This window comes from Pangasianodon hypophthalmus, chromosome 9 (assembly GCF_027358585.1).
Source record: "Pangasianodon hypophthalmus isolate fPanHyp1 chromosome 9, fPanHyp1.pri, whole genome shotgun sequence".
Lineage (NCBI taxonomy): Eukaryota > Metazoa > Chordata > Actinopteri > Siluriformes > Pangasiidae > Pangasianodon > Pangasianodon hypophthalmus.
Window position 1 is genome coordinate 23,891,550 of NC_069718.1, and position 25,927 is coordinate 23,917,476.

At 41.9% G+C, this 25,927-nt stretch overlaps 1 protein-coding gene across 2 annotated transcripts; it reads left to right on the forward strand.

The window, feature by feature from the left end:
- Positions 1-1,545: 1,545 nt before the first annotated feature.
- On the forward strand, positions 1,546-25,733 carry tubgcp6 (tubulin, gamma complex associated protein 6). 2 transcript variants are annotated; one of them, XM_026919385.3, is made up of 25 exons: positions 1,546-1,827; positions 3,840-4,664; positions 6,284-6,447; positions 8,090-8,306; positions 8,971-9,132; positions 9,302-9,423; positions 9,526-9,589; positions 9,668-9,777; positions 10,582-10,673; positions 10,817-10,956; positions 12,210-12,356; positions 12,753-12,834; positions 13,387-13,475; positions 16,029-16,144; positions 16,326-16,464; positions 17,262-17,345; positions 17,430-19,185; positions 19,774-19,944; positions 20,136-20,304; positions 20,977-21,118; positions 21,356-21,550; positions 22,367-22,499; positions 24,404-24,617; positions 24,729-24,922; positions 25,168-25,733. In XM_026919385.3, exons 2-25 carry the CDS (start codon positions 3,867-3,869, stop codon positions 25,257-25,259), a joined length of 5,592 nt encoding a protein of 1,863 aa, XP_026775186.3. In that variant the 5' UTR covers positions 1,546-1,827; positions 3,840-3,866; the 3' UTR covers positions 25,260-25,733. The 2 variants fall into 2 exon arrangements, with proteins under 2 accessions (XP_026775186.3, XP_026775187.3); XM_026919386.3 differs by having other exon boundaries at positions 19,777-19,944.
- The last annotated feature ends 194 nt before the right edge of the window (positions 25,734-25,927 follow it).

The window sequence follows — 25,927 nt, forward strand, 5'->3', positions numbered from 1 at the left end:
AGCCTGCAAGGGACATGTTAGTGGTGGTTCCTTTGATGGGGCACAATCCCCAAGCAGACCTCTCTCATTAGAAATGTCCAGCAAGCTAGAACTTGGGCTCCTTTTGCTGAAACTAGGTCATTGTAGCAGGTTGGAATGTGGCTCAAGGATGCCATGCTACGCAATACTACTCCAGCTTTCACCTCCCTCTCAGTGCAGAGTCACACTGAGACTCTGCACTGAGAGGTAGGTGAAAGCTGGAGTAGTATTGAGTAGCATGGCATCCTTGAGCCTGGTTGTGTCATGTATTTGATCTCTGTGATCTCTCTGTCTCTGTCTCTCTCTCTCTCTCTCTCTCTCTTTCTCTCTCACTCTCTGGCCATGAGTAGAGCAAAGCAGAAAGCTGTGACCAAGCTGAAAATCTGCAATGTTGTTTTGAAAGGTTTTACATTACTCATTACCATGGGAAAGGTATGGGCCCTAAAAAAAAGAGTTCACGTGCCCTTCCCCTGGGTCTGCTGTATTCTCTGAGTAGTGTACTGCCAGCACTGTTACTGTCATGGATCCAGGTTATGGCTGATAACAAACTTCTAAAAAACTTATAGCTCCAGCAACCCTAGAGGAAACAACCACTGGTCATGCGTACCTGAAAAGAAGCGTGCAGAAAACAGTTTTATTATTATTATTATTATTATTTTTAAACAGTAGTACATATCACACTGAATGGCCAGTTTCAGAGAGTTTGCCATTCCATCACTCCAAACTAATGCAGTACAAAAGCCTGAAATTTATGTCATGATTATCTGTGAAAGTACTCATCAAGAATTGTGTGGATTTTGCTGAAAGCAATTAAATATGACATTTTATTTCTTTGGATAAACACTGTGTTTATTCAGACTATTGCCTCACTTCCGGTTTTGGTTGGTGAAAATGTGGGCATTTTTAAAATACACTATATAATACACTATATAATTTTGATATATTTTTCTTTTGAGTATTTTGTGGTGTTATCTTTGTAACATTTTTATTTTATTATGTAGCAAAGAAACTATTTTTTAAATCTATATTTGCCCATGCACAAAGTGCTCCTTTTATTTAACCCTGATGAGCACGTTAGATATATTTGATTATAATAAAATAATAATAATTAAAAAATAAATATTTACACAAGTCAAATTAAGCCAGAAAAATACCTTTACACCTTTACTTTATACAAATATATGCTATGCAGTTGTATAATCTGTAATTATGCAAAACAGGAAACTACGTAAATCTGTTGCTTAAGCTTTTCAGTTTTATTTTATTCCCACGTGGTATTTATTTATTTCTTTTTATTTTTAGACATGTTATATTAATGGTATTGTATCTCAAAATTGTAATCTCTGTGTTAAATAATAAATAATACTAATAAATAAATAAATAAAAACACATGACGAGCACATCCATGGCAGGCGGGCTTTCTAACCGGAAGTGATTCTTTCTAACGCAGGAGAATTAGCCAATGGCAGCTCAGGACACTGAATTTTACCCAATCAGATCAGTTTGGGGGCAGGCTTTTTGAATCCAGCGCGGTCACCGAGGCAGAATGACAGGAGTTAGAGATTGTTTGTGTATGTTTTTCATTCATGTACAATAGTATTTAGTCCTGTAAGAGTGTTCAGTTCAGTTATAAGCGATTTACATGTAAATTTCATGGATTGCTAGTTAGCTGGTTTAGCGGTTTGTTGTATTTCCGGTTTTAACAATGCCTACGATAAGAGTAACGGATGCAAACATAAGAACACTGCACTGCTACTGCTACAGCTACAGCTACTGCTACAGCTAACTGCACAGTCCAGGAGCAGCCAGGTACAAACACATCACTGCAGCCGTATCCTTATCCTCTTATCCTCTAATAACTGCATGAATAATTCCCTAACTGTTGCTTAGAGCTAAGGAGACGAGTCAGGAGTTGTTTATTTGTCATGTGCACAGTGACACTGTGCATTGAAATGCTTGTGACAGGGCTCTGATGATATACACACTGACAGTACAAACACCCATTAGACATGATCAAACACATACTTGGACATGAGTGGTTGTGAGAAATGTGATATGAGATTCATGTGTGTTTTCATGTGTTAGCTGGACTGATGGCTTTAAAGATCAATCCTGGAAGCCAGTCATATCTGAGTGGATGATAAATAGCACTTAACTGATATTCAGTGCTGCTCACTTCAATCTTCAGTGTTCAGGATCACAGGAGATTCATCTGCTGCGTTACTCCTGGGTTCTGCTTGCTGTTTGACAGAGCACAGGTTCTCAGCTCCGGTCCTGGAGAACCCTCGCTGCTTTCCCTAAAATGTGTAGGACATGGGGTTCTCCAGGACCAGGCTGAGGAAGTGTGTGTGTGTGTGTGTGTGTGTGTGTGTGGTAGAACAACGCTAGTGATGACGCTATCACTCCCAAAAGTATGTGGACACCAGACCATTGAACATCCTTTTACAAAACCAAGGGCATTGATATGGACTTTTCGCTGTTATAATAACCTCCACTCTTCTAGGAAGGCTTTGCACAAGATTTCAGACCTTGGATGTGTGGATTTGTGCTCATTCACCTACAAGAGTGCAAGAGATCAGGACCTGATGTCCAGCAAGAAGGCCTGGTATGACGTTGGTGTTCCAGTTCATCCCAAAATTGTTCAGTGGGGTTGAGGTCAGGGCTCTGTGCGGGATACTCAAGTTCTTCCACATCAACCTTGACAAACCATGTCTTCATGGAGCTCGCTTTGTGCACAGGGACATTGTCATGCTGGAACAGGTTCCAGTGAGGGGAAATTGTAATGTTACAGCATACAGAGACATTACATACATTTGTGTGCTTCCACCTTTGTGGTGAAGAACCGCATATGGGTGCGCTGGTCAGGTGTCCACAAACCTTTGTGCCATATAGTGTAGCTAGACTAGACAGAGACCATGCAATCCTGCTCTATACACTGTAGCGCTGATTTTTTTTTTTTTTACTATGGCTCTGGTTAATAATGAGCTGCTGATTGATTATGGCATGTTATAGTTCTTTAACCATATAAACATGCAGTGATATCCTGGAGGGTAGGGTAGGTCAGAAGAACAGAATCATAGTTACTATATTGGTCTGGAAAGGTTGATTTGTCAGCCGGTTAACACCGTAAAGTCTCAGCTTATTATGTCTTTGGTAAAGATAATCAGAAAGATGTGCATTTATGAGAGTTGTGTAAGAGCAGTGGAAGGGTACTGGGAGTGTAAGGGTTGGGATCTAAAACACATTTTAATATACTCTATATAGACAAAGGTTTGTGGACACCTGAGCATCACACCCATATGTGGTTCTTTCCCAATCTGTTGCCACAAAGTTGAAAGCGCACAATTGTATAGAATGTCTTTGTGTGCTGTAGCTTTACAATTTCTCTTCACTGGAACTAAGAGGCCCAAATCTGTTCCAGCATGACAATGCCCCTGTGCACAAAGCGAGCTCCATGAAGACATGGTGTGTGAAGGTTGGAGTGGAAGAACTCGAGTGTCCTGCACAGAGCCCTGACCTCAACCCCACTGAACACCTTTGGGATGAACTGGAACACCGACTGCACCCCAGACCTCCTCACACAACATCAGCGCCTGATCTCACTAATGCTCTTGTAGCTGAATGAACACAAATCCCCACAGCCACGCTCCAAAATCTAGTGGAAAGCCTTCCCAGAAGAGTGGAGCTTATTATAACAGCAAAGGGGGAATAAATCTGGAATGGGATGTTCAATGTGATGGTCATGTGTTCACAAACTTTGGCCATATAGTGTATGCCAGGGAAGTCATTAATAATGTAAGTGTGCATATTTTCTCTTGCAGGTCACGTCATACACTGAGCAAATCATCATGTATAGTAACCGTGGTATATCTGAGATGTCCTCTTGTCCCATGAGCAGCAGCAGCATTACAGGTCTCCTGTCTGCGCTCTGTGACCGCAGCCTGTCCGGAGTGTCATGGAAGCGCCGCTCTTTTGGAGGAGTCTCCCGCGTGGCGCTCCACCGCGCCCTCCGAAGACGTGCCTACGCCACACTGCTCTCCAAACTTTTCCAGGACAGTTCGTCCAAACCTGCCTCGTCGATGGCAAACGCTTTAGCTGTCACACCCTCGTACAACAAAATGCTTATGATCTCCTTCGACTTGCGCGTCTCGGGCCGTGCTGAGGACGCAGAGAGGCTGGAGGGTCTGCTGGGACAGCTGCGTGAAGCAGGCCGCTCCTCCGGTCTGACTGAGCTTGACTCGGTGCTGGAGCTCTTGGCACAGCTGGCAGGTTCAGGTCCTCCACCCGTGTCGTCGTTCAGCAGGGACTGCATGCGGCGTGAACGGCCCGTGCTGCGCAGACCTCCGCTGCCAGGTTACCTCAGCGAGGAGCTGCAGAGGCTGGAGAGCAGGACCTGGGCTCTGGTGTGTGAGGAGGAATGGGGAGCCTTTGGGGGTGTTTGTAGAACTCTCAGCATATTGGACGCTCCACCAGGGACTGGACTGTTTGGTTTGGAGAGGAGACTGGAAGGAGAGGAGAGATTTGAGAGAGACACCAGACTGTCTCTGTTTGGAGCTCTGCAACACTCGCGGACAGAAGATTTGGACGTCCGGTTGGATTTACCCCCAGTTCCCAGTAACGCCGAGGTCACAGGACTCAATATACGGGTGAGATGCTGAGTCGGGGCGTTCCGTTCAGTTCATTTTGGGTTTGGGCCAACCTTGAAACACATTAACTAAGTTTATATTGAAATATTTATCATGTGTTTCATGATTCTGGTGCTTATTTGTTGCCTGATGCTGTATTTTTCGCTGATCTGTGAGAAGTTAACAGTTGTCTCCCGCACTGATGTCACAGGTGGGTGTTGCTAGCGTAGTTACAGTGGTGTTTAGGAGGAGAAACAGAGAGATCTCAAACGTGAGTGATAACGGCCGGTTTTTGCTGTTAGCTACCAAAAATAAAAAAAACAAGAGCTTCAATTTCAATTCAGTTAAATTTTATTTGTATAGCGCTTTTAACAATACACATTGTCACAAAGCAGCTTTACCGGAATATATAAATTCAGGATATAAATTTTACATTTGTCCCTAATGAGCAAGCCAGAGGAGACCATGGTGAGGAAAAACTCCCTGAGGAAGAAACCTTGAGAGGAACCAGACTCAAAAGGGAACCCATCCTCATCTGGGTGATAACGGATAGTGCGATTATAAATAATTCTCTTCTATAACTGTGTATTACATGGTCAACAAGTGCAATTGTGTAACCAGGAAATTGGTCATAGTTTTCACATGGTGTCTATTTCCTAATGCTATCATATCAATTGCATTCCAAAGCCATCTTCATGGTTTCTAAGTGGTATAGTGGTCACCATCCCTGTTCCTGGAGATCTACCTTCCTGAAGACTTTATATCCAACCATAACCTGAGCATCTAATCATTGCCTTAAGAAGTTCTTGATCAGCTAATACAGGTGTGTTAGAATTTGGTTGGAGATGAAACCTGCAGGAAGGTAGATCTCAAGGAACAGGGTTGGTGACCACTGCTCCAGAGTAATCTCGTGTATCTTTTGGCTGTCCATGTGGGATTATCCTCAGAAGCAGCGAGCGGTTTCAAAGTGATGAGAACTCCAACCAGAAGTAGGGCATCAGGCTGGATCTGGCAGGTCCGGAGAGCATAAGGGGTCAGGATCACCCGTGTCTCAGGAGTAGCATGAGAGAGAGATGTTTTTATCTCACTCAGTATCTACCACTAACATTCAGTGTCTTATTAATGAGAAATCTGATGTAGCAATAGTGGAGACAGCAAATGTTGGACTCAAAGTTCCAAAATGCAATGCAGCAGTTATGCTGAGCCATGGTGGAAACACAGAAGTTTTGAAGGCCAGTCTGTTTGAGCCGAGCGTACGGATGAGGTGACGAGAGAGCCGGACAGACTAAAGGACTAAAGCGCTGCTGCATTGGCCTGTTTATGTTGAGATGAAGTAATGATTAACTCCCACTAGCACCACTATCAGGAGGTATTTTTTCCTTTAAGGTTAGTACTACAGTTTGAGTTTTAAATTCACTTCAAATTTTTAAGTTAATACTGAATTGATGAAGCTCAACCACACAATTAATCAAGCTCTTTTTTGCTAGCTCAATTTTTCACTAGCTAATCCTTTGATGGCTGTGAAAAGGAAGGTTCAAGTCTGCACTCATTTTTTTTCACTAAGCCCTGAACTTTCATAAACTTAAAATCAGATTCTTAGCAATATTTACAGGTAATAAAAGCACTATTTTGGGGTCCAGGTTCCTCAGTGTTTGGATCAGTCTGAGGATGAAGGATTCCAGTCTGCCTCCAATCTGACTCCCGACTCGCAGTCTGAGCAGAGCCCCAGCCCCGAGCCTGACGTGTGGGAGGCCTTGCGCACGTTTGTACCTGCTAGACGTCGCTGCTGGGAAAACGTGGGCTGGTAAGAGCGAGACTAACATTTGTGAATAACCAGAGTAAGAATTATGTGTCTATCAGACCTCCCTCCCAAAGGCCGCCTCTGAGCTAGAATAGCACCATGTAATGCTAATTGTACATGAATATACAGCTGAGGTCAAACATTTGCATCCCCTAGAAAAATGTACAAGGCGTACTTAATTTAATCAGGCTGAATATGGGAAGTGGTTTGATGTGTACGGTCAGGTTAAGAGGCTTTGCAATCAGGAAAACAGCTATAACAAGAACTAAAACAGAAAGAAAATGACCTGCTACAGAGCTGGACAAGGGTAATAAAAGTGTTTAAGGATACCAGAATCAGAAGTGGAGGAAATATAGAGAGACAAACACAGAGTGGACGGATTTGCAGCAATTCAGCAGGAAATTGTTAGAGGTCTACGTTTGTATCACGTTCAGAATGATCATGATCAATGATTGTCACATGTAATATTAATTATTTTGTAAATGAACTTCACATGATGTCATAATTTCAGAGTAAGGGTATACAAACTTTTGCTATATTAAGAAAAAATGTATGTATAAGTGCCCATATAAAGCACATAGTGTGCACATAGAGTATATGTGTCAAATTCCTGTTTACTTCAGTTACTTTCTATTGTACTATGAATAAATGCTTTTTATAAATGTTTTCATCACATTGTTGCTGCTCTGATTGTGTGAATTATGAGCAGTCAGTGGGCCTCATTTATCACGCTGGTTATGAACGTAAATTGTACGAGCGTTTAGACAAGAAATTTGGTATTCATGAAAATCCTGTAAATTCGGAAAAACGTTCGTATCCCACTCGTGCTCCTGAGTGGGTGTAAATTTACGCATAAGAAGATTAATAAAAACCTCGACTTGTTCGACTTCAGATCATATAATCTGCATGGATTACTGCACTTTTATATTGTATATATTGTATATTTTATATTGTGTTTAAATTGCGTATTTTTGTTATGTATCCAGAGCGACTTATACAAGTGCTTTGGAGTCTCTATCAATAACACATCCTGCTAGTTCACTAGGTCAGGGACTAAGAGTACCATCAAGAACCTTTTCGTGAAATCAAATCAATTTATATTATTGCCATTAATTAAAGAATATAAAAAATAAAGAAAGTGAGCCAACACAAACTTGTAAATTAACACAAATAAAACTGATCATTCAATTATGTCAAAAGAAATGGCGGTGTATAAATGGAGGGCGGGCCGGGCTGTCTGCTGACTGCCGGTCTCCGGAAGATTTAGCACTCGTTTATTTCTTTTATTATTAATATACACTCACTGAGCGCTTTATTAGGAACACCTATACACCTACTCATTCATGCAGTTATCTAATCAGAGAGTCGTGTGGCCGCAGTGCAGTGCATAAAAAAGTAACACTCACCTCAGACATCACACAGAATGCGGAAAAATTGTCATCTTAGTGATTTTGACCGTGGTGTCATTGTTGGTGCCAGATGGGCCAGTTTGTGTATTTCTATAACTGCGTGTATTGATTGACAAATGAGGCCTAATAATGCTAGGACATTGAATGGCTCTAACCCGTTTACCTGCTCATCGACATTTGGTACTTGTTTTGCATTATTTTTTTATCGTTTTCTCTCCCTCTCTCCATCCGTCCAGTCCTCCGGGTCAGAAAGAGCCTCCATATCTGACAGAAGCAGGCAGAGAGGCATTTGATCAGTTGTATCGGCTTTGGGAAGGCGAGATGAGGAACATGCTCTCCTCTCACACTCCCTCTCCTCTCCTGCCCCTGCCTCTGGACTGCCAGACTCAGCTAGTTAAAGACCTCCTCAACGTGCTTATAGGAGTGGCTTCTGTTACTTTCCCCCTCAATGAGGTAATCACACTCTCCATTGAACAAGAGAATGGACGAATTAGTGATAATGCCATTAATCACATAGCTTTTCCCATAGAAACGGTTTTATTAGTGTGCAGGGCCGGACTGAGGTTATGTGCTGATATGAAAAAAAAAAAAAAAAAGTGGTAATGTAACCATGGCGACAAAAACCACTTCGTTCTGCTTTGTATCCAATGAAATTTTCCCTCAGTGTTTATCTATGGTGAGGAAAAAGCTGCGTGCTTACATAAATAATAATGTAGCTAGCTAGATATTACATTTGAACAAGAAACATAGCTGACTGGTCCGTTGTCGTGGTTACAGTATACGCAGCATCTGAGCTGTTTTTTTTTTTTTTTTCTTAAATACGAAAAGCGCTGAGTTTTTTTTTTCGTACTCCACAAGTGCTACGTGTTTAATTAAATAACTGTCTAGCCATCCATTAAAATACAATCTGAAGGCAACTTTGATTGATGAGAAGCAATTTTTGCTTCCTGCAAGCTGAGGAGCATGTCACTATGGCTCGACTGAATGTAATGAAAACACTATTTCATATCTCTAGCATGAAAATATGGAATATAGTGTGCTTCCACATGCTTTAAGAAGCCTGTGATGATACACTTCCCGACTTCTGTATGTACAAATCTCTTTTTCTCTGTTCCAGTCGAGTGTTCAGTTTGATGTGCGTGCGGATGTGTGTGTGTCGGGAACGTCCCCGGAGAGTGTGTCGCGACTGTTAGAGGAGCTGGCGCAGTACGGCACACATTACCTTCGCCTGAGCCGCTTCTCTCTGGGCTCCGCTGATAAGAAAGGCCTGGTGTTTCAGGTAATGGCCCTCCATTCGGCGTCTCTAACCTTACGTTTACGTCAAGGACGAGCCGCTGTTGAGCGCTGGTCCGAAATCAGATTTCTTTCCCATCCTAATTTGTGTCCAAGCCTTTTTAAGAAAAATGGCAAATCTCTTATAATGGTGTTATTGTCTCTGCGTGTGTCAGGCGTTTACAGGTGGCCTGCGGCGCTATCTACACTACTACAGAGCGTGTGTCTTAAGCACACCCGCCTCTCTCAGCCTCCTCACCATCGGCTTCCATTTCCGCAAGCTGGGCCGACAGCTTAGGTAGGAGCAGCAGTTTTTACAGCCTGACACCTTGTTTTAGTTTTATTTAGAGGGCAAACGCTGGTGTTGCGATGCTTATTCCACCCTCTGCGTGTGTTTTAGGTACCTTGCAGAGCTGTGCTGTGTGGATGGTGCTGCTGGTGCGCGCCAGGCTACCTTCCCTGTGGTGAGTAATGTTATGGTTTAGTTTTGAATCGTATCTGAGGTGGTGTTTGTAACAGGTGGAGTTGTGCTGTTACCGTAGGGTGTGAAGCTTCTCTCCTACCTGTACAACGAAGCACAGAGCAACTGCAGTAATGAGAACTACCCTGTGCTGCTTTCTCTGCTCAAGAGTAGCTGTGAGCCTTACACACGGTCAGTGCTTGCCTCTCTCTCGCTCTCTCTCTCTCTCTCTCTCTCTCTCTCTCTCTCTCTCTCTCTCTCTCTCTCTCTCTCTCTCTCTGTCACTTGCATTATCTGTCTATCTATCTATCTATCTATCACTGGATGCTGTTCTTTTTATTTTCGGATCAATCTTTCAAGAAGTACAATGACAGCTTTTAGGTGCACTTTTGCAGACACGCTTTAAATGAAGCCAGTTACAGCCTGATTAAACAAATTCTAAATTATGAGTCCCTCACACATAGTCTAACTTTGAATTACTTTCCTCTAGACTGCTGAAACATACTCTGAAAGAGTTATTGATTTAGTCAGAAATTGATTTTTCCAGAAATTATTTCCAGGACATATGGTACATCAAGTTAATGGGAAACGCTGAGGCTGATGGGGTTGAGGGTAATCTAGCTCTGCGCTTGCTGAATGCAGTGAGTCTCAGCTTAAATGATGATATCGCCTCAGGCTTACGTAGCAGATGCATGCCCTAGCAGATGAACATCTCTACATAAAGGTCTCACACACATTCCTGCACTGGGTAGCTCTTCACTGCTGTAAATGAAGTCGGCACTAAGCACAAACACCTCATAAAAAGCTCATATTTGTAGAACCTTCATTTATTTGCACAGCGCATTGACTGGAATTATTTATGAATTCTCCTTTGCTCTTGGTGTTAATGTCGCTCTCTCCTCAGGCTGGTCACAGTGAAATTTGAGGTGAAGAGGTTTATTTTCTAATAGCAAACAATGCTGAACCAGATCTTTCTGTTATAAACACTGTGTGTAGGTTTGTATCAGACTGGGTGTACAGTGGAGTCTTCAGAGATGTGTATAAAGAGTTCATGATCCAGGTGAATGAGGACTACCTCAGCTACAGAGGTGAGCGTGCATGTTTGTTAAGGAACGTTTCCTTTTTAACTACAACAAATGTATACAGCTCTCTGCATCTTCATGCAAAGCGCAAACGCTGATTGAACTTCATTATACATTCTGAGCACGTCTCTCCCTCTGTCTCTTTGTAGATAAGCATTTCTGGGTGCAGGGCTACACTCTGATCTCGCAGGATGCGGAGGACTGCGTGCCCGTGTTCCTCCGTCATATCGCGAACGATGTTTATGTCTGTGGAAAAACCATCAACCTGCTGAAAATCTGTTGCCCACAGGTATGATGTTCAAAGTTAACTCACACTGTGTTGTTGCAGAAACAAGCTTCTGCTAATTCCACAAACTGTCACCTCGCCTGTTGTTAGCTAATCATCACGCTGCATCTGTGGCAGCCCAGGAAAACTTCACATGAACCAATTTAGGCATTTTTCTACTATATAATTCTAGTTCTGGAAACTGCATCTTTTGCATGTACGTCAATCACAAGTAAAGTTATAAAATTACAAGTAAAGTTATAAAATTTTTAAGTCTGCTTTGTACCAGAAGTGAGAAGATGAGGAAAAAATATTCAAAGATTACATTCGAATACATTGCAGGAGCAACTGATGCATATGTGCATATGTCTATTTCGATACAACTTGATCATCACATGACTTTTAATGCGTGAGGAAATGACACGCAAGCAAGGTTTTAGCGTCTTAGGCAGACTGACTGCATTAACTGCTGCCTTCGTTGAACTGGTTCCTTAGCCAACATCTTTGTAGGCAGAAAGCCAAAACAAATGGCATACACAGCCAATTCCCTTCCACCAGCTAGCTCTCTCGTATCCTACAACAGCGATCAGCCGGGGGAGGGCGAGGGCTAGCACGAGCTTCCTCCGAGACACACTCTGAGGAAAGTGCAATCTGCCCTCTTCCACATACACGAGCTCACAGATGCCTACGATTGGCTAATGTCACTGTGATTGACAGACATTGAGATTGAAACAGTAATGCCATCCCTCCAACCCAGAGAGCACGGCCAGTTTTGCTCTCTTGGACTCCCGGCGATGAACGGCTGTAGCGTTGTTGGGATTCGAACTTGCAATCTCCGCACAAGACGAACGCTTTTCTCTTGCGACATCGGCAGCACATATTTATTGCGTTTCTTAAAGTAGATATGTCAAAGTATGATCTAGAGAGAATATCCAAATTTGACCAAACCCGTCTGGATTTTTTTGCCGATGTTTGCCAGGATCACGTCTGATGGGTTTTCCCAGACCACCACACAAATATTCACTTTGTCTTCACAACAATTCTGCAGCAGATCCTGAATTAACTACAGCTCAGAGAGAACGTGAATAGGCGCAGTATGTCAAATCACAGTAAATGCTTTTTGACCAATTACTCAGGGGGAAAAAATAGTAAAAGAACAATAACTGTGATCTAAATAGGAGCAATCAGAATTAAGCACAGCGAGTGCCAGTTTGAGCTGTTATGGAGGCGGAAATGAAACTTCAGCCAAACACATTCACGTCCTATGTCTCTGGCAGCATTATATCTGGTCGGAGGTGCCCGTGCCACGCATCGCCGTGACATTCTCTCTGCGGGAGGTGGAGGAAATCGAGAGAGATTGCGCCGTGTACCGGGGCCGCATGGAGACCATCGCCAAGCACAGCGCCATCAGCAGAGAGGAGCAGGTACTGCACTGCCTCTGACTGCAACACATTCACAAAGTCCTTCTGTTGCTTCTGTAACTGATGTGAGTTGGATTTAATGTGATAGTGACCTACAGGTTTTTTCTTTTTTAATAAATCATGTGAAATGAGGCGTACTGGAAGAAAAGCCTTGGTTCTTATATCCCTATATACAGAACATCCCGCAATGCTTGGTCGTTCTGGATGTGACTAAATGCACTGCTTCTCTGTTAAGGCACTGTGATGATCTGGCAGAAATGAAGTATACGAGCCATTAACACATTTTTTAAGCAGAATGCAGGACATTTAATGCTAGAGGGCTGAAATGTGCTCGTTTTCTTTTATGACTCTCATCCTCATTCTTTTCCTCCCTATCTATTTCTCTCTCTCATACTTTAGGCGTTGCGTACTGAGCTGGCACGCCAAGAGCTCATCAATCAGGTCAGAGAGTCAGCAGCCAAGACGCTGGAGAGCATCCGAGGTCAGCGAGCGTCCCCTGCGCCGTATCCATCACAACACCTCTTCTCTATCTCTTCTCCATGCTAGCGAAATGAGATACGGCCAGTTATATAACAAATGCCGCTCTCTTAATGAAATATGTCATCAGCTTATTGAGCCTCAAGACGAGCGAGACAGGAAAATATGATCTCAAGCTGAAATGGGTGGTCTTCTACTGAAGGAGGTTTTAGACTGTGAGAAAAATAAAGCACACTGTTACCCCGAAGTTAATTTTGTTAAAAGTACATTCCAGTTTTATTCCAGTTGGCCAAGCAGAACAATTAGCCAAACCTGAAACACGCATTTCTGACACTCTGTTCCACATCTGCAGAGCCAGAAGTGCAATGCAGCGTTAGACCACTGATCAGAACAGGACTGTGCATGTGCACACATTTCCCGCAGGTAGAAGTCAGGCGTTGAGAAACACATGCGGCACTAATTGAGCAAGCCCGACGCAAGGAAAAGGAAAAGAAAAGGCAAATGAATGACTTTAAGTGGTTGCTGAGATCTTGCTGTGCTCTTGCACCCCCTGCAGGCCGCCAGGTGTCACAGCGTCTGGCTGAGGAGGCTAAGAAGAGAGAACGCTTTGAAGAGCTGAGGCAGCAGCTAGAGCTCGACCAAGAGGTGAGCGGTTCAGGCGACCGTAAGTGCTTTGCTTTGCGAAGATATAAAAGAAAAACTATGTGCTTAAAATGCATGAAGAGTGTTCATTAATTTATACCAGAGCTCTAAGTACCCTGTCTGGCTTCTTAGTCTACTTCACACACTTCAGACACTTCAGCTCTGAGTGATTGAGATTGAAGTTATGAATGCAAACGTTAAGTGTGTTGGATGAGATGTAAGAAGTGATCGTAGAGCTCCAAAGTATTTCTTATCATGGAATAGTTTTCTGGATGTGATGGTAATATGATGCTTTGCACTATAGTGGCCATTAGAGCAGCTAGTGAGTTATGTCTCAGCTTCACAAATGCATCTGAAGGAAATAGCTATATTTTCCTCTTTAAGTATCCTCCCAAATTTCAGCTGGTATTATCTTTTCAGCGTGTTGTTTGTGTGCATGGTTATTTATGACCTCTGCTTCATAGTTACATTGATGTTTATTGCAGAGGAGGAAAGAGTATGATTTATGATTTGTTTCGTTTCGCATTTAAAAATTCCATTAGTGAGTCCAGAATAGCAGCCTTTCTTTGTAATAATATAAAAGATTCTAATAATGACAGATAAGGTGCCGGGGATGGAATAAGCACATCAGTCTAATGATTTGCTATCTTAAATCCAGTTAATCTGTAACCCAGTTTTGGCTCTTCCATGGATAGCATTACAATTAATGGACTAAGACAGAAATGTGTGTGATAAGAAAGCTTTGCGTTACCTTAATCCTATTTAACAGCTAGCGTTCATACAAATGAATCACCACCTTCCTTACTGATTTTCAGTTGTTTAATGTTGTTCTGCCTGCCTTAATCAGAGAATGAACACATTATACACTATACAGGACTCTATAATGTGACTACTGCGGATGTGTGCACTGTTACAGATGGATTACAGAGGTGCATCTTGGGTAAACACACACGTGTATCAACTTCAGTGTTGTCTCATTTAGGTATGTGAGTGTATCCTGATATTTTAAGTCTTTGTATATAATTCCATATTTGCTGAAACATGCTAACAGAAACAGATGGAGAAACGTGCTTTAAAATAAGTAGATGGTTTGTGTGTGGTTCCTTGACAATCCTCACTCTTCAAGATACACTTGTGTACCTACAAGAAACAAAACTGAAGTTAATCCACATTTGTATTTGCATTACTCTGCAAAAGTCTTAGGCATCTTAGAGTTTTTATATAAATTGTGTCTTACGTGTCTATTTTCTAAATAAAATATAATAGAAAAATAGAAAAATACAAACAAAATGAAATTACTTTTAAAAAAATTCAACTTTATAGAGAATTTTTTTATATTTGCTTTATATTTCATATCACAAACTATGTTATTACATCATCTTTATCATATTAGATGTACTGTTAAGTGTTATTTTTTATCTAAAAACACACTTGTTGCACCATGTATCCTTTTAAAAGTACTTCCCTCCAGTTGCTAGTAATGAGTTTATTACATTCACACTCAGCCATTGCTGTTGGAATATTTATAACACGCACACATATCAGAGCTCCACCCTGCTGAGTCCAACCACAGTTACTGCGGTAAATCTCTAAAAGCTAACATGCTGTATAACACAACTGACAGGATGTTACAGCTTTCCCTTTATCCTGGAATTCCAGGAAAACTTATTGAAGGTGAAAAATTTGAGTTACAGACCTTGGAAGAGTTTTGGAAAATTTTAAAATTTGAACACACATTATTTTTTTTTTCTTTTCATTAACCCCAATATTATCATCACTAAATTATCACAGCTAATTTCCTGAAAGAAAGACAGTATGAAGGTAGGTGGGTTGGTAGGTGGGTAAATAGGTAGGTAAGCTAGTGGGTAATTAAGTAAACAAATAGATAGTTGTGTAAGTGTTGTTAGGTAGGTGAATAACTAAGTAAGTTGGTAAGTAAGTACTTAATTCTGTAAGTAAGAGTCTGCATACAGGATGGGTACACAAGGAATAAATCTAATACCTCTAAAGAGAAAAAATGCAGTAAAGGGAATTTTGCTTCCGGTTAAGGAATGGTTATGGAATAATTGTTTTGGGAAAGCAGAACCCTGGTTATAGCACTATCCTGGTTATGTTCTTCAAAACAGAGCAAGTTCACACTGTAACATTGTGCAAATTAACAAAGTGCTGGTTAAATATGTTGTGTGTGTGTGTATGTTGTGTATATGTTGTGTAGCTATTGAGTAGATAAGAATATGAATGGTTATTACTCTATGTTATAATAGAACAACTATAATGGGTATAAAAAAGGATAAAATAAATCATAATTCAATACTAGCCAAAATATATTTCCTGCAATTATAGAGCAGGGCTGTGTTTAGGTGCTCAGTCTCATGTGACACACTGAGTTTACAGATTATAAACAATTGCAGCCATTTCTGTCCTGTTATACACTGTTTAACTAGAGGCCTTTAATATATATACAGAGATGAAGTCATGAATCGAGTCTATCACCAAGTTTCATAACTGTGATATGAGTAACTGCAGAAAGAGTGAATATCAGAGATGTGTTTCCAGTGGAGGAGTGCTGCTAAAAGGAAGGAGCAGGAGGATGACTACAGTTTTGCCCGAGAGCTTAGGGACAGAGAACAGAGGCTGCAGGCCCTCGAGGAGCAGCTGGAGCGCAGGGCACGGTAAGGCTGACAGCATGTCCATTCCCACTGCAGACTTACTTATATACCATTCCCATTGTACACTGTGAACTGATGTTTGAAAGCTATGTGAAGCCCACTGTGTGTGTGTGTGTGTGTGTGTGTGTGTGTGTGTGTGTGTGTGTGTGTGTGTGTGTGTGTGTGTGTGTGTGTGTGTGTTCAGCATGGACCTGATAGCGCAGTACAGTCGTCTGTCTGAGGAGGCAGCTAAGAAAGAGCGGAGGGCAATGTGGAAAGTACAGAGGATCAGACTACATGAAGCCAGAGTGAACTTCCTACAGCAGGACCAACACACCATACAGGTCTGCTAAAGGCTGTTTTGTAGCGGTTATAGCAGTATAATTTAGTGAGATTATTCTGAATCAGTGGCAAAACATCCACATCTATACTATTTATACCAAATCTAGACTATTATTTTACTATTAATGCTTTTCTACGTTACAGTGCAGCATGGCTCATTTCAGTGAATTAACCATGATCTTGCATTTTGTCTAAAAAAAAACAAAAAAAAACCCAAAACGAAAAAAACAATCCAACCAATCTTCAATAGTGTAGTGGTTGCAAGTGTCTTTATGTAAATTTTTTTTTTTTCATATTTTTTCTGGTGGACTTAAAAGGCAACAATGCAACTTATTTTCAGATTTTTTTTTTTTTTTGGCTTGTTGCTAGGTAGCTTGATTTTACATTTGTGTTAAATCAAAAGTAGGGCAAATCCCAAATGTTTTTTCTGTTCACTTTGTTTGTATAATAGTGATAATAGTGCTATTATTCCCCAAATACATGCATAGTGTACAATGACATTTGAAATTTCTGCCACAGAAAATGCACTACTCCTTGCATTTTTGTTGTATTTAAAAATCATCATCTGATAAAATTTGCTCTCAAACATCTCTGTATTTTTACTCGTCACTCACTAGTCACCACCAAACAACCTTTAGAGAAACTTCTACTTTCACGGGTAGCATTATGTAAAAACAGTCACACAACGTCAACTGGAAAAGCAATATTAAACCATCTCTAGACCAGTTCTCTTGTGATTTTTGCCTTCTTTCTGACCTGTTTAGAGTGTAATGTATTTGTGACTGTGGTTATGTTCCAGGCTCTGCTTGCGAGATATCCTTTAGGACAGGAATGCCCCAGTCAGGATCCAGCCTTAACAAAGAAACCATCTCCGGATCAGCAGGTCTGTGGCTAGATATGTTGGTCAATAGGATTGAGTGTGTGTGGGTCAACTTGCTATAATGTGTCCTCTCCTGTTTTGTTGCAGGAATCCCATGCTCCTGAGATACAAATGAAAAATCTGACCATTGAGGCGGAGGTCACTGCTCCTTCTGATTTGACTCTGCCTCCTCCTTGCCCTCCTGCCGTTCTCTCCCCCTCCATCAGGAATGTTGATGCTCTTATCTCAGATCAAATCGACATTACAGACTTCCTTCCAAAACCTCCACGTCCCGCGGACAGTACGGCAGTAACCCAGGCTCTACAGGACATCGGATGTGACCTCTCGGAATTCTCCAGAAACCCTGATTCAGACTATGACTTCTCCTCCCCCTACAGCCCTCTGGAATGCCTCAGGCCCCAGTTATGCTCTGCTCATCCCTCCCACTCTCACCAAGTCCCAGCGCCTGGGGCAAGTCAGTATGGCCATCCTTCACAGAATTCAATTCATCTGGAGGATAGTGCTGCCTCAGGGCACATGTTGAAAGCTAGTCCGAGTGAATTAGTGCCAGCGGGAGAGACACAAGAGCAAAATGTGGCCCCAAATAAATGTCAGGAGACAAACAAACTGCCTAAAGAGAAGACGTTATATGGAGAAGAGAAGGAACTTCCAGCATGTGGTGTGGAGTTGGAGCCAAAACCACCAACGGATAGCATAGCAGAGAAGGCCAAAGCTAGTGAGCAGCTTGCTCATCCCCTTCGGACATCAGCTGAGCAAATTCCAATAGATCTCGCTCTGATCACTGGCAGTAACCCAGACTCTGATGTCCAAAACAAGTCTAAGAACAACGTCTCAGGGGTAGCTAGTGTTTCCTCCTCCAATACTGCCCAGGGCCATTTATTTAATGCTGACATAAGCACTGGTGGGCTTGTTTCTGACACTACCATGGTTCTTCCCTCGCCCAATATTCATGGTCATGCTTCTGATGCTCATATTAAAGTTGGAGAGTTTGTTTCTGAGGTTACTGTGGCTGTTCCCTCCCCAAATATCCATGGTCATGCTTCTGATGCTCATATTAAAGTTGGAGAGCTTGTTTCTGAGGTTACCGTGGCTGTTCCCTCCCCAAATATCCATGGCCATGCTTCTGATGCTCATATTAAAGTTGGAGAGCTTGTTTCTGAGGTGACTACACCCACTGCCTCTCGCAATGTCCATGGCCATGTGTCTGATGCCCATATAAAAATAGGAGAGCTGGTTTCTGAGGTTCTTACTCCTCTACCTTCGCAAAATATCCATGGTCATGCCTCTGATGCTCATATAAAGATTGGTGAGCTTGTTTCTGAGGTACCTACCTCAACCCCTTCACCTAATATCCATGGCCACGCTTCTGATGCTCACATAAAGGTGGGTGAGTTTGTCTCAGACGTTGCTCCATCTCGCCCTCGTTGGAGCAAACATGGCCACTCTTCAGACAGCACTCTTAAAGTGGGCTGTCTGATGCCAGAAGCTGAACCAACACATTCCCCACTGCCAGGCAGTGCTTACGGTCACTCCTCAGACTCCACGCTAAAGGTCGGCTGTGTCGTATCTGGTTCAGACCCAGTGCCTTCCCCACTACCTGGTAGTGCGTATGGGCACTCGTCAGACTCGACACTGGGCGTGGGGTGTGTGGTGATGGGGGCGCAGGTCCCTAAGAAGCCCCCTCTCCCGGGTAGTGCCTATGGACATTCCTCTGACTCTAACCTGGGTGTAGGCTGTGTGGTGCAGGGGATCAGGCCTGGAAGCTCTTATAGTAGAGCCCCTCAGACAGGATCCAAACTGCCCACAGAGGACAAGAACAAGCAAGATACCCAAGAGGCACAGGGTAAGAACAAGACGTGTACTGGTATTCAGTTTTCACATCAAGATAATTGCTTACTCTTCTATAATGTATAATGTAATGTTCTATAACCTTCTGTACTTGTCTCATTAAGCAGAGCAAGTAGAGGAATTGGCATAATTAATACACGATATTACAATATTTACTTGCTAACAGTAAAACAGTAGTGCTATACTATAAGAACAGTGACAAACTGCAATATGTATTTTTTAGCTTCTACAAATATAAATGAATTTAATAAGGACCAGGAATATGAACTGGTACTTAAATAGATTTTAACATCCAATTGATGTTCTAAAAGTACTAATGAAATCCACAACACATCAGGAAAGTGTATTATCAGATCATGTATCACAGTATTGATATAACATTGTAATATTACCCATCCCAAGCTGTATAATGTATTAATCGTTTATCAGCATGTGCAGAGGAAGACCATTACTAATCAGAGTTATACCTTTATTAAAGGTTGTAGTTACACTCTGCATCCACACTGATTTCATATCAGAAATGTGGTGTCTGAGCTGTTTTTTTTTGTTTTGTTTTGTTTTGTTTTTTTGTTTTTAAATGTAGCAGACGCCACGGCTGCTCCCCAAACTCAGCCGCTCACTCTGGTTGAAGGTCTCGCTGCCTGGGCCCAGGGGCTGGGACTGTCGCCCTCAGAGAGACCAGAGGACGACTACCTCCTCAAGCTGGCCTCTCAGTATCACGCTGAGCAGTACGAAGATTCCTACAGGCAAATGAGTGAGTGTCTTTCAACCTTAATATCGCTTCTCGCGGAACAATTTAAGATTATTCATGATTAATATTACCTTTGTGCGTGTTGCATATCTAATTTATTATTGCAAGGCTTGAGTTGTTAGCAGATCACCTACACTGAATGAGTCGACACTGTAGTTTTGCACAGTTCTTGACTGCATGTGTGTGTCGGTCAGTGTCAGCCCCCGAAGCACAGCTCCTGCAGCAGGTGACCCGTGGGCCGAACGGTCTCCCAGCGGACTCGTCTCTGCACTGTGCTACAGACTCTACTGCTGTGCAGCTCAGTGAGATGATGCCCCTCCCCGTGCTCATGAAACACTCCGTCACGACCCCGCTCATCACACAGTGAGTGCATTAACAGTGTTGTTGAAATGCTAATTGCCTTTTTTTTTTTTTTGTAACAATTTTGCTAAGTAGGTTTAGAGGTTGCTTTGTTCCATTATCACTTCAGTTATAGTCAGTGATTTTGACAGGTTTAAATGATGCTAGCAGTTTTGAAACTTAAAATACAAACTAATGCAACTAAGGAGTTTTCCCAAAAGCCACACGCCTATTACACCTGAATTCTAGTGCAAGAGGGAGAACGTTTATTAATTAGCTAGCAAGTAGAGACGCACCCTCTTTTCCTGATTGGTTGGATGCAGGTTTTTCTGGGTTTTTTCAGTTTGAATGTGAATGTCTGTGTGCAGGTTAAAAGATTATCAGTGAAGTCTACTCTTCCCCAAAAAGATTCCTTACCCAGTGTTTTTTAATGGAAGTGAAAAAGCACAAAATGTACAGTGTTTTTGTTAGTGTCTAGACTTGCCCTTTCTCAAGATGATCTGTTTGTGTGTCTGTGTTTGTGTGTCTGTGTTTGTGTGTCTGTGTTTGTGTGTCTGTGTTTGTGTGTCTGTGTTTGTGTGTCTGTGTTTGTGTGTCTGCAACAAAATAAATGCAGCCTTTTAACGCTGAGTAATGAACATATCTCTCTCTCTCTCTCTCTCTCTCTCTCTCTCTCTCTCCTGTCCTTCTGCTCAGTTTGTCCATGGTGAATAAGGCGGTGGTGGATTATTTCTTTGTGGAGCTGAGAGTGGAGAAACACTTTGAAGCTTTGAGGCACTTCTTACTGATGGAAGATGGGGAATTTGCGCTGTCACTTACTGACCGGCTCTTTGAGAAGGTGAGAGCAGAACATCAGTTGGCCAGCAGCCTGAAAAGACCTTATTTGGAGCATGAGCCTCAAGAGAGAAGACATTTTTCTGTTTTTCCATTCTGTAAAAGAACATGAAGAGGTTTCCATTTGTCAGAGCTTCAAGAGATTAATTTCAAGCATTCCACTGATAACTGCGAGTTAGACGTAATCTGGACATTCAAGCGAGTGGAATTAATGTGTGTGTGTGTGTGTGTGTGTGTGTAGCTGGGCAGTGGGCAGACCCCTGGTGAGCTGCTGACACCTCTGGTGCTGAACTCCATCCTGAACAAGGCCATGCAGTACAGTGTGCATGGCGACAGTGAGCTGGCCACTAACTTCACGTTTGCACTGCGCTACCTTCCCGAGGTGTTCCATCCCCACGCTCCCGACTCACTCAACTGCCTCGAGCTGCGCTACAAGGTCACACAAAGACATCACTATCTCCACTCCTCTCTGTTTTGTTAATCCCATCCACTGTAGGCACTTTTTATAACCACCAGGTTTTAAAAACAGGACAAATGTGATGCGTGATGATGGATGTCAGGGGTGGACAATAAATTTTATTAGGTAGTTCACGGGCCAAATAATTCAATTCAATTTTATTTATTTATTTATTTGAATAAAAGCTCCAGTGTGGTGCCCAGGCCCATGTTTGGGTTGCTGGGAAACACCACTTCTAGGATAAAAAGTGGTTGCCAACGTGATGTACTAAAAAGCGCTTCAATACAGATGAATCTAAAAGAACGAGTGTATGAATGATCTGTAGTCGTTCAACGTAGCACATTGTGTTTGCGCGCTTGACAAAAAGTCATTGTTCTGTCCTAAAAAGATTTTATGTGAGTATGTCTAGCATCTTTATTTTCTCTCAGTATGTTTAAAACCACTAGGGGACAGCATGTTGTGCCAAATGACAGCTTTACGGTGGTCTGTTTTGCTCAGTTTCGTCAGTGTTTCCACAAACCTGCATGCTCCTGAAAAGACTGTCCTGTCATCTACCTACCTATTAAATACCACTCTACCAACAGCAGATCGCTCCTCAGCTGATGTGTGTAGTGCAGCAGGGTCTTTTTCTGTTTGGTGAAATGACTTTTCCCCTGGAGAAACATGAATTAAAAAAAACACGAATAGCCTGGACATGCTTGTCCAGGGCGTCTGGGCTACTAATTTGTCCACTCTTGATGTTTTTTAACTGTAACACTCTCTCTCTCTCTCTCTCTCTCACACTCTCTTTTCTAGGTGGACTGGCCTCTGAATATCATAATAACGGACAGCTGTATGAATAAGTACAACCGGCTCTTCTCCTTCCTGCTGCAGCTCAAACACATGGTGTGGTCTCTCAGTGATGTATGGTTTCATCTCAAGCGCACAGGTGAGCTGCTCCTCTTACACGGCATAGGCCAAACTGCTTCTCACGTCTTAAAGGAAGCATTTTTCAATCTCATCTGTAGCTTATGTGCGACTTTAACACTGTATTTGTACCAAAACAAGCCCAAAAAGCCTGCTTACTTGGACCTCACTTACCATGGAAGCCTAAGGGCAGTCAATAAACAATTACTTTACTATTTATTTATTTATTTATTTATTTATTTATTGGTAGAATGATTTAATCAATTCTTTGGTCAAATTTATTTGTAAATTAAGCTCTGAATGTGTTCAGAGACTTTACAGATGGTATAATTTATGGAAATTGTAACAGTTTGAAGGTGTTTGAAGGTTGCATAAAACAACATAAAAACGGTTTTGTTAAACTTTCTCTCATGTCTCTATTATCCTTTATTGTTACAGTGTAGTGGCTGTAGATTAGCAGTATATAATCACACACTGTTCTTTTTCTCAGTGAAAATTCTTGTCCACTTTATTAGGAATACCTGTATACCTGCTCATTTATGCAGTTATCTAATCAGCCAATCATGTGGCAGCAGCACAATGCATAAAATCATGCAGATGCAGGTCAAGAGCTTCAGTTAATGTTCACATCAGACATCAGAATGGGGAAAAAGTGTGATCTGTGTGACTTTAACTGTGGCATGGATGTTGGTACCAGATGGGCTGGTTTGAGTATTTCAGAAACAGCTGATCTCTGGGAAATTTCACACACAACAGTCTCTAGAGTTTTCACAGAATGGTGCGAGAAACAAACTTTAAGTGAGCGACAGTTCTGTGGGTGGAAACGCTTTGTTGATAAGACAGGTCAGAGGAAAATAGCCAGATTGGTTCAAGCTGCCAGGAAGGATACACTAACTCAAAAAGTCACTCTTTACAACCATGGTGAGCAGAAAAGCATCTCAGCATGCACAAAACATGGAACCTTGAGGTGGATGAGCTACAACAGCAGAAGACTACACTGGGTTCCACTCCTGTCAGCCAAGAACAGGAATCTGAGGCTTTCATGGGCACAGACTCACCAAACTGGACAGATGAAGATAAAAAAAAAAAAAAATCACCTGGTCTTTTTCCAGTATTCAACTGTCCATGTGGTCTTCTGCTGTTGTAACCCATCCACCTCAAGGTTTGATGTGCTGGTGTTCTGAGATGCTTTTCTGCTCACCTCGGTTGTAAAGAGTGCTTATTTGAGTTACTATAGACTTCCTGTCAGCTCAGACCGGTCTGGTCATTCTCCTCTGATCTCTCTCATCAACAAGGTGTTTCGGCCTGCAGACCCTCCTCTCACAGGATGTTTTTGTTTTTCGCACCATTCTGTGTAAACTCTAGAGGCTGTTGTGTGTAAATCTCAGGAATTTTATGAAATACTCGAACCAGCCCATCTGGTACCAACAACCATGCCATGATCAAAGTCACAGAGATCACATATTTTCTGTTCTGAATTTGATGTGAACATTAACTGAAGCTCTTGACCCTTATCTGCATGATTTCATGCATTGTGCTGCTGCCACATGATTGGCTGATTAGATAAGTGCATAAATGTGCAAGTGTATAGGTGTTCCTATTAAATTGGATGGTGAATGTATGCTGGTGGATGGACATTTGGTTGATGTTTTGAAATATTAGGTAGATCATCTGTTTAAGTACAGTTTGAATTATGAAAGTGCTCATTGTACATATTAATGTGATCTAAGATCCATCCACAGTTATTGGTGATATTTTGTATGTAAAATGTACATTATAGTTGGACAGGAAAGCTATCATATATATATATATATATATATATATATATATATATATATATATATATATATATATATATATATATATATATATATATATATATATATATATATATATATATATTTTTTTTTCCCCTCTCTCTACTAGCTCTGGTAAAGGGAGCAGGACATTCGGTGCAGTTCCGTCAGCTGCAGCTTTACAGACACGAGATGCAGCACTTTGTGAAGGTGATCCAGGGCTACATCGCTAATCAGATCCTGCAGGTCTCCTGGAGCGAGTTCACACAAAAACTGAGCAGCGCCAACGACCTGGACGCCATCCACCACACACACGCAGAGTACCTCAACAGGGCCATCTTCAGGTTAAAGCACTGCACTGCAATGCAACACACTTCACACTCAAGGTTTCTTCTGGTTTTATCATCACAGCACCCATTTTAAGCTCAAATTGATTCGAGGTCTTTATTCTGCAGGGCTCTGCTGACAGAGAAAGCCGCTCCTGTGATGAACATCATCCACAGCATCTTCAGTCTGATCCTGAAGTTCCGCGGGCAGCTGATCGCTCAGGCCTGGCAGAGTCAGCAGGGTGAGACGGTGCACCCGAGCTTCATCGCCATGCAGCAGTCTTACAACACATTCAAATACTACTCACGCTTCCTGTTCAAAGGTGAGCACACACATGCACACACCCAGACACAGGGCAAACATTTATCTGTTAAATTCTTACTGGTCATAAACATGAAGGTAAACATGATAAGTTTTATTGTGTGGCGCACCGATCCTTTGGATGCAACACTGAAAGAAACATTCATTCACTGTACTACAGAGTATGTGGACTGGATGAGTAAATTCAAGTTCTGCTTATCTCTGAAAAGCAGCATGAAGTAAACTTTCCTGTGTTTGTGTCTGCAGTGGTTTCCAAGCTGGTCGATAAAGGCTACCAGCCTCATTTAGAAGACTTCCTGCTGCGTCTTAACTTCAACAACTACTACAAGGACTCGTGACGTAGTTATGCCTAAGAAATGATCATGAAATGGGGTTTTCCTGTAGCTTCTTCACCCTCACACTGAAGCCAGGGAGGCTTTCTATATGCAAATTATCTGCTTCAAGCCATTGTAGCTATCCTGCAATGAGAGTGCACGGTGCTGTAAGTATTATAGCTCTGTGCGAGAGTGTGTGAGAGAGAGAGAGAGAGAGAAATGTGATTAGCATTTCACTTTTATACAGTCGATTCAGCATTCACCTGGCATTCAGGAATTCATTCGTTTGCTCAGATTACTTAGTTATGGAATTAAGTTGACTCGAGCATCTCTTCACTTTTGTCTTCTGGACGTTGAGCTAATTTCTGCTTATTTATGACCTAAGCTGCAGTTGCATCAGTGAACATCAATGCCCGTGTACATTCAGTCCAGTTTGTCCCATTACTGCTGTGTTACATGTAAATTTAAATAAATCAATAAACTAATAGATTTTCAAGAGTTTTTTTTTGTTTGTTTGTTTCCTCGACAGTAAACTGACTGGATACATTTGGTCAATTAAATTATTAACATTTTCAATTAGAACAAAATTGGGGACCATTTAGTTGAATTATTTGATGCCTGTTAGACAAGATTTATATTCTTTATATTCTATTAAATAGAAAAGGTCTCATACATGCAGTGGAACTGGAACA

Coding starts and splice junctions, on each gene's coding strand:
- tubgcp6 (XM_026919385.3), top strand. CDS start 3,867: ATGTATAGTAACCGTGGTATATCTGAGATGTCCTCTTGTCCCATGAGC. Junction 21,551..22,366: donor GCCTCGAGCTGCGCTACAAG/GTCACACAAAGA, acceptor TCTCTTTTCTAG/GTGGACTGGCCTCTGAATAT. Junction 24,923..25,167: donor CTCACGCTTCCTGTTCAAAG/GTGAGCACACAC, acceptor TTGTGTCTGCAG/TGGTTTCCAAGCTGGTCGAT.